Source organism: Solanum pennellii, chromosome 4, assembly GCF_001406875.1.
Source record: "Solanum pennellii chromosome 4, SPENNV200".
In the NCBI taxonomy this organism is placed as follows: domain Eukaryota; kingdom Viridiplantae; phylum Streptophyta; class Magnoliopsida; order Solanales; family Solanaceae; genus Solanum; species Solanum pennellii.
This window is the reverse complement of record NC_028640.1, coordinates 39,555,223-39,563,812: the sequence shown is the minus strand read 5'-3', so window position 1 is coordinate 39,563,812 and position 8,590 is coordinate 39,555,223. Positions and strand designations below refer to the sequence as shown.

The 8,590-nt window shown below is 29.9% G+C and overlaps 1 protein-coding gene and 1 long non-coding RNA gene across 5 annotated transcripts; one reads left to right on the top strand and one right to left on the bottom strand.

Annotated features, from left to right (window-relative positions):
* The first annotated feature begins 1,184 nt into the window (after positions 1 to 1,184).
* On the top strand, positions 1,185 to 3,190 carry LOC107017266. The gene is given in 5 exon segments (XM_015217530.2): positions 1,185 to 1,464; positions 2,132 to 2,228; positions 2,926 to 3,024; positions 3,027 to 3,048; positions 3,051 to 3,190. Coding segments are annotated over 5 exon segments (405 nt in total). The 5' UTR covers positions 1,185 to 1,417.
* A 984-nt stretch (positions 3,191 to 4,174) lies between these two features.
* On the bottom strand, positions 4,175 to 8,383 carry LOC107016369. Of its 4 annotated transcripts, none has more exons than XR_003577803.1 (7): positions 8,223 to 8,383; positions 7,710 to 7,773; positions 7,224 to 7,428; positions 6,860 to 6,951; positions 5,992 to 6,100; positions 4,716 to 4,777; positions 4,175 to 4,479 (listed from the first exon to the last, which is right to left on the bottom strand). It is a non-coding gene; the product is annotated as an uncharacterized LOC107016369 (long non-coding RNA). The 4 variants fall into 4 exon arrangements; XR_003577802.1 differs by lacking the exon at positions 8,223 to 8,383 and adding an exon at positions 8,038 to 8,212; XR_001456457.2 differs by lacking the exon at positions 8,223 to 8,383 and having other exon boundaries at positions 7,710 to 8,210.
* Between the last annotated feature and the right edge of the window lie 207 nt (positions 8,384 to 8,590).

The window sequence follows — 8,590 nt, the reverse complement described above, 5'->3', positions numbered from 1 at the left end:
CCACCCACCCCCAACTTCCAAAAAATTAATTTTGTTTTTTAAAAATACTATAAAGTTCAAATTTTTATTTTTTCACTCCTCCACCCCACCAACACCCCAAATAAAATTATTTTTAATATTTTCAATTTCATAAATTATTTTCTGCTCTAGTAAAAATAAAAGATGTCTCTCAAAAACATATTTTCATAAATCAAACACTAAAAATTTTTTTCAGAAATTTTTTTCTACTAACCAACCAAACATGAGAAAATAAGTTCAAAATCTACTTGTTTTCTAGAAAAACATTTTCCTTCATACCAAACACACCCTAAATCATATTTTATGTATGTTATATTGAAATTTGACATAAGAGTATTATGTGATTTTTTATTAAAAAAATTAGAACTTAGGTTATATTTTGATTTTCATTTGTTTTATAATATCAATCTTTTTGTCAAACATGTATTTCATGATATTCATATAAATCTAAGCTTGTACTTTTAATTTTTATGATTAATTCAATTGAAATATACTAATTTGAAAAATATAAATCAATTATTTTTTGGTAATATTAGTTAAGAATATATGTTTATAGTTGATATATTTTCAAAAGACAATATATATCTTAAATATTTAATTTAATATCGTTTATATAGTTTCTTATTGTGTAATATAATTATGTATCCAAACAGTACATGTGTAATACATTGTGGCAAACAAATAAGTCGGTGTAATTACTAGGATGTATAATTACTAGACTAATAACTATTATCCTAATAATTATATAAATTACAATTACCAAGTAGCTTTCCAAACAAGCCCTAAAAGCCTTTGTGGTTGATATTTGGGGAAACTAAGCAATTGTCCTATAAATATAAATTAATTAAAAATATATACCCCTTTCATTGATGTCCCCTAAAAAATTACAATAGATGCCCAAGATACATATATATATATATTATAAAAGCTAATAATTTTTTGAAGTGATATTAAATTAATATATGTATATATTATATTGGTATTATTAAGATTTTTTTGTTTAGAAATTATTCATTAGTCATTAGTCAATAATACTGTAAGAGTTATGAGTCGGAGATTTTGACTCATTTGAGGCCCTTCTAATTCAACAAAATAGTGATTTCAATACCTATTTATGTCATTATTTGATGATATTACAACTATAAAAACTAAATGACAAGGCAAAGATAAATCTAGGTCAAAACATTGAAAAGAGTGTGGACTCCCAGCTGAGAGTCGCCTAACACCATGGGTGTATCGATACAATGGGTATGAACTCCGTCGAAATTATGGTGTTTAATGATAAAAGATCAAGGCAAGTTGGCGAAGAAGGAAGACATCACCGATCCTCCGAATGTGAAAACGCGAGCTAAATTTCATCACCAAAGGCGACAGACTTGTGAGATAAAATGAAACCTAAATGAGCAAACAAGGTGCACTACTAACAAACAGTAAATACCGACCAAGGTCAATTTTAATTTTAAGATGGAAAATTCATTATTTATTTTCTAACTTCTGGAGGTCACTTTTTATATATTTATTTATTTTATATTTATTATTTTTGTCTTCAGGATGTCAAAATATTTATTTATTATATATTGAAATACCGACATTCAGAGGTCGATATTAATTAATATTTAATCTCTAAAAATTAACTTTTAGTATTTCTGACCCCTGGAAATCAGTATATTTTTATTTTTCTTAATTTTTAAATTTTGATCGTTGGAAGTCGGTATTATATTTTATATTTTTTTACTTTACATTCCCACTTCTGGAAGTCAGTGTTGTTTATTTTATTTTATTTATTTATTATATTTCGACCTTCAAACGTTGGTATTGTTTTATTTAAATCTAAGTGTCAACAATATATGAACACAAATTAATCAATTTTACCATCAATAGAATCAACAAGTGTTAGTACTTATGCTAAGCAAATACATTATCACCTAATTTAAAGCTAAGTTAACCCTCGATAGGCACAAACAAATTATCACAAAATTATTAAAGTTAAGTATCAATACTAGATGGACACAAACACATTATAGAAAATAATTGTACTTGAACTTTAGAAACGTAAACACCTTATAGATAACTAATATTGTCTTATTGATTAAAGGTCTCTTTTTTATGGCAGCATGCTGAAATTAGTTACTGAAATGTTGTGCGATCGAGGAGGTCAAAAGCTGAGTCCTTATCTATGTGCGCATGTTAGTAGTTTCCATACTTCAAAGGTAAAATGGTTTGACTTGATGCTACTACTTCATGCAGTCTTACTATTTTCATATGTGCACACATAACATCGACAGGAGTGACTAAATGCCTTGTTGACTTGAATGGTTCTCCAATAGGACATGGTTATTTATACCTAAGCTCCACTTATTAATTCTGAGGTTTCTTGCTTGTTTTATCTAGTGGTGCGTTTGTATATCATTCAAACAAAGACGCTCTTCATAGAAAATAAATGCAGAAGAGTGTTCACCAACTTCCATAGAACTGACTCTTGGATAAGATGACTTGATGAATGTCACAAATTACTTGGCAATTAGTATGTCTTCTTGTTTCCATATAAAGATTGTTGGCAATTAGAATGAACTCTATTGTTTCAGAATGTCAGTTTCATATTGAGATAAAGGTAAAGTGAGTCAAGAGTTAATTTTTCTCTAGAGAGTCTAGACACCTAATAAATTTACATTACATTCACGGACATTAGTTCTTCTTCCATTCCAAGTTTGATAGTCTAGTTTTGCCAGTCTCATATAACTAGAGCTTAAATAAATTTGAATAGTTTTAGAGTTATAATATTAGAGTTATTTACAGACGTGTTTGAGAAATTGATGGACCACGTAAACTCCAGGTAAACTTCAATTTAGCTTTGTTACGAGTATTGTTATGTATGTATGATGATTAATCAAAAATCTGGATTACTAGAACTTCGCCGAAGAGGAGAGGAATGGAGATGTGAGGGTCTCTCTATTGTTGTCGTCTTCGATGGGGTTCGCCAGAGTTGGCTGCTCACCGCTTGCTGGTCAAAGCAGCTGGAGCTTCTGTTTGTTGTGTCTTCCTCACTGGAGTGGAGGAGAAGAGAGAAAGAGGCTCGTCGGTCGGAGCTGTTCCTCGCGCTGCTTCTGGCCGGTGCGGGCTTCGCTTGCAGGCGAGGAGAATGACTCGTAGGTGGCGCCCAATTGCAGGCTGATTTTCGCGGCTGCTCGCTGGCCGGCGACGTTCGCTGCTTCGCCTGAAATGGTAGGAGAATAGAGGAGAGGTAGAGATAGGGGAGGAGGAGATGAGAGGAAGATGAAGAAAGATGGTTAGCTTAGGGTTTTGGTTCTTTTGTTGGTTTATTTAAAATATAGATAAAAGAATGAAGATTTAATCTCAGCCTTTAGTTTGAATAACATGGACGATCAAGATTTGATGATTTGGATGATCAATGGTTGAAATTAAAGGATGGGGATTTGAAAATTGAATTGAATCAGATATGCTATAATTGAGAAGTGTTGAAAGGCTATAATTGAAATACGCAAATAGCCATAATTGATATGAAATAAAATTGGATAAAAAGAGGGCTATGAATTAAACAAATTGAACAAAAGAGATTATGATTTAAATGATTTAAGGGGAGATTAAAGAAGTGCTATTTAATTAATAAATTACAACATGTATTAAAGTATTTCATATAAATTAACCACGCCTAAATTTAAAAATATTTAAATAAAGTAATTAGTTTAAATTTAACTATCGATAAATATAATAATTTAATAATAATAAAAATAACTCAATAATAATAACTGATAATTTTATAAATTAGTGATATTATAATATATAATTTTAGGCAAAATCAATTAAGATTTTAAAAATCAAAATATGTTTCAAAAATATGTTTGAATAAGTCGGTCAAAATTAAGTGTTAACTCTCTATATATATAATAACTGATAATTTTGTAAATTAGCGATATTATAATATATAATTTTAGACAAAATCCATTAAGATTTTTAAACTCGTAACATGTTTCAAAAATATGTTTGAATAAGTCGGTTAAAATTGAGTGCTAATTATCTATCTATCTATTTATGTATCTATCTATCTATAGATAGTATATAGATGTGAATGGCCCGTGCTGGCTATGACTATTGACAAACATCACATCAATATTAAAAAATCATTAAAACTTCCAAGTATGAATAAGAAGCTTCTTCGAGTGATTCATATTAAGTATTTATTCTTGCAAATTAATACATGATGCTTTATCTTCTATAATATAACATGCTCTTTTCCAACAGATCAAAGATAAGACATCTAATACAATACTTTTTGATTCAAAACTCGTTTGGCAATTCAAAAGCCATATAAACTTTATGTTGATGTCAGACGCATTTCTGTTTTGGACAATTTGATCATTCGAATAATGGAACCGAAAAAGCATAACTTTCTCAGATTTTCTCGCACCATCACCAAAGCAAGATAATTGCAAAATTTGTTTCCTGTTTAGATTTAGCAAAATCGAAGTGATTAGTTTAACCCACAAATTAATATCAACAAAAATTTATTTTGTACCTCAGAAAGTTCCAGAAAACATATTTGATATGTTACTGAACAATAGTTAGCAACTTGAAGTTAATAGAAAATAAATAAAGGATTTGGTGCTTCTGAATAGATGAGTTATGGTACTATCCGTAAAAGATATTGCTGAAACAATGAAGATAGTAACTCCACTAACCTTCAGCGCGCTTCAAAGAATTCTTCGATTTGGCAAAAGTCACCATTTTAAGGATCTTTTACCTGCAAAGGAACAAATGGATGAGACAAATGACAGAGAAGTTCTTCAACACAGGTAAAACTATACATGTTGAATTCATATACTTAGTAATAGCATTTCTAGGACAACCTACAACAAAACTCGATCAATAGTTTAAAAAGGTCAAAACTTTAGCTTCTTTGTCCTCCCCACTCCACCCCACCTCCACCCCCCTCCCTGCCCCACCCCTAAAAAGATCAAATATCATACCATAATAATGTTTTCTTTATCCAACTCATCTTATCACCAATAAATCTCTAAACTAGGTGCCCGCCTACTACATATTCCTCCACTTAAACACCACACCTTTCTCCTCTTTAACACCAAGTCTTCTTTCAAATTCACGAGTGTGCCTAACCTACACAACGCAAATTACCCTTTCACTAGTCCACCCGAAACTCAGAAACGGTCTCTTTATCATCTTTTATTACTTGGCACAAATCTCACAAAAACCCATCAATCAATTAAATCAACTAAACTCTACCCCAAACCAGTAAAGTCAAACATATTAATCCTTTACAACCACTCCGCTCTAATTCACCCATACGCGAAAAAGAATAAACAAGAAATTCAAGAAAAATCAATGAAAATACGAAAATTTTAACTTTCACTCATTTCGGGTAGAGAATAAGAACTCCACATCATAAATAAAAAAATTCAAGTACATAAGCATATCTATAAATCCAAATGAGCATTTCACATAAACATATCCTAATCTACTCATACCGGATTGAAACTGCTAACCAACTCAATGGTCTATAACTTGCTTACTCATCAAAACTAAAATAAGGAACATATTAATTTGGAACAAATAGGTAAATGGAATATAACAGGACCATCAATTATATGTTGGTAGAGAGAACAAAAAATATAGAAAACTTATACATTAGCAGTAGTTTTTATTATCCTTGTTAATCAATTCAATCAACACTAATTCATTACTTATGCTTTGCCTCCTCAAATAACTATTATAGGCTAATATGGTGGAACATAACTATAACTTTCTCCTTACCTTTAAGAATTAAAAAACTACACTAAATACAAAGAACCAGTGATCTATCAATAAATATTTCAGTTTGAAAGATTGAAGAACAAAGAAAGCCAAGCATAACAAATGGGGGAGAAGATGAGCAGACTGAAGTACTACTACTAATATATTCTCAGCCAAAAAAGAAAAAAGAAAAGAAAAAGTACTCACTACTTTTAGCTGAATTTGTGTGCATACGTGATTTGCTCAAATTACTCATAGCGTGTGTCTCCTTCAACAAACTTGTGTGCGATCATTCTTAAAATTTGAAGATCACTCTCTGATTTAGGCATAATCAATAAAATAAGAAATCATTAGAATATATAGAAGTCAATATGATTCGTGAGGAGCTGAATAGACAAACATATAACGACATTACTTTTGGAGATTGTAGGACTTCCTAAATTTCTTATGTTGTGATTTTGACATAACTTGATTAACATATGATTAGCGCAACCTATTACATTGTCATTCCAAATGTTTGATCGAAACATAAAAATTAAATCGAAGCTACAAATTAGTTGTAAATATATCAGTATAAAGAAATCAATCAGAGATGTTTGATTAGTCTAAAGACTAAAATTTGAAAATTAACTTACCTAATTATATTCACTTTCAAATAGTAATCTATCAACATTTTCATTTCACACCGATATGTCATTTATCGAAGTAAAGAACATATGACAAGTCATGACCGCCAAGGAAAAAATTAGGTTGTTGTAATGGACTTTCAGTTAAGGGAAGAGAATAAATTCTAAAAATTACATATCTAAGTAATAGTAAATTAAAAATTTAACTGAAAAAGAAAATGCGTTCTCTTCAGCTACTGTTTGGAGGACACCTTTGTTTGTTTCATTTTAATCAATTGAAAATTCCTCAAATTAGTCCTTTATAATTCTTACATTTAATAAATAATACAGACGACATAAAGAAGAACTACTTTGATGTTGCAGTTCAAAGATGAAAAACATAATGTAGATAAATGTATATATACAACTCAATAGCACAAAAAGATTGAAAATACAAAAATACTACTTACTATCGACAGACATTCAGAGCATTGCATCCATACTTCTTGCAATAGCACCAACAAGTCTTTCAAATTGACCAACAAACTCAAGTAAATACTCCCTGTACGTTTCATAAGAATAGAAATAAATAGTCTCTTATAGAGCAGTGTATAGCTAATGCACTAAGTTGCATGGACTCTTCACTTTTCATGCACCATCGATGTTGAATTCTCTAAAAATACTCTACTTTTGGAGAACCCTGTTGAATTCTCTAAAAATACTCTACTTTTATAGAACCCAACACATACCTAATGACATTTTTAAAGAGTTCAAACTTCAAGCAACATAGACGGGTAGCCTATAATAAAATTCATTTTAAAAATCTATAGATACCTTAACTCATTATTAGTAAATTTGAGCAGGTCATCCCTTTATTTTTCCAGTTAATTGGTAGCCATATTGGACTCATCATCGCCTTGCTATGAAGGGAAGGAAGCCAACATTGTCAAGGGTGACGTCTGTACTCCAATATCTCTAATATCTTTGTTAACTTTTCCTCTTCTCTCATCAAATATGCCAATGTTTTTTCAATCAATCACTAAAACACAAAAAGTTTTATTAGAAAAGTAGGTATCTTTTACTATGTAAAAGTACAATAATAATCTTCATTTATCTTCTATCATAACAACTTAGATACCATTAAAAGCCAAAGAAAAAAAAATACAAAATCAAAATCTTTAGAATTGATTGAGAAATATTTTGCAGAAAATCTATAAGTAAAAATACTGAAAAATCTTTTATTTGGTTCAAGCATATCAGCAAACACCTTTGTTGCACCAACCAACTCCTAACCTGAAAAGGAAATGGAAGAGAAAATACCTAAAATGGTCCATTATCTTTGAGTTTGGATTCAAAATCATCCATAAAAATTGCATCTCACTACCTAAATCCAAACATGAATAAGTATAACGAAAAAATTAGTACATGCATATTCAAATCCAATAGGAAATGACCTAAAAACAAATGACCATTACAGACAATAAAAGTTCAATAATAAAGAAATTTTTTTAAAACCTCAAAAATATAAATAATTCGAATTTGAACATAAATTCCTCAATATTAGAAAAAGAACGAATTAGATTTGAGAATCATTAAGATGAACATTGTATAATTCTAGAAAGAGAAATCATGTAAAAAAATTATATACACTCATCATTCATCTAAAAATCTTAGTTAAGAGGATGGAGGAAGAAAATTATCGATTGAGAGGAGAATGAAGATAACATCCGGTGAGATACTAGAGGAAAGAAGGAAGATGAATCAGTTTCTTTATTTTTATTTATGAATGAGGGAAGAAAGAGAAATGAATTTATCTCATGAAAAGAAAATTACCAGTACACATGTAAAAGGAAGAGTAATACACATGTTTATATTAAAAGGATAAAAGAAAGGCCCAACTTTATAGTGCACTTAGCAACAGTACATCTGACAGAGCATGTACAATTAAGTATGTATAAATTATAGGAACCACATATTATAAATACAAAATGACCTTTTATCCCTTTTAGAATTGAAATTACTAAAAATTTCTTAAAATTCAAGGAAGCGGGATACATCCAAATGGCACGGGATACATAAGTCCTGATACATTATATTTTGCATCTGCTGCTATTAATTAGGAGTAATTACCGTGATTTCTGTTATTTGTAACTGAAATCACGTAATTAATGCTATACAGCTTGTGTAACTGATTAGTAATT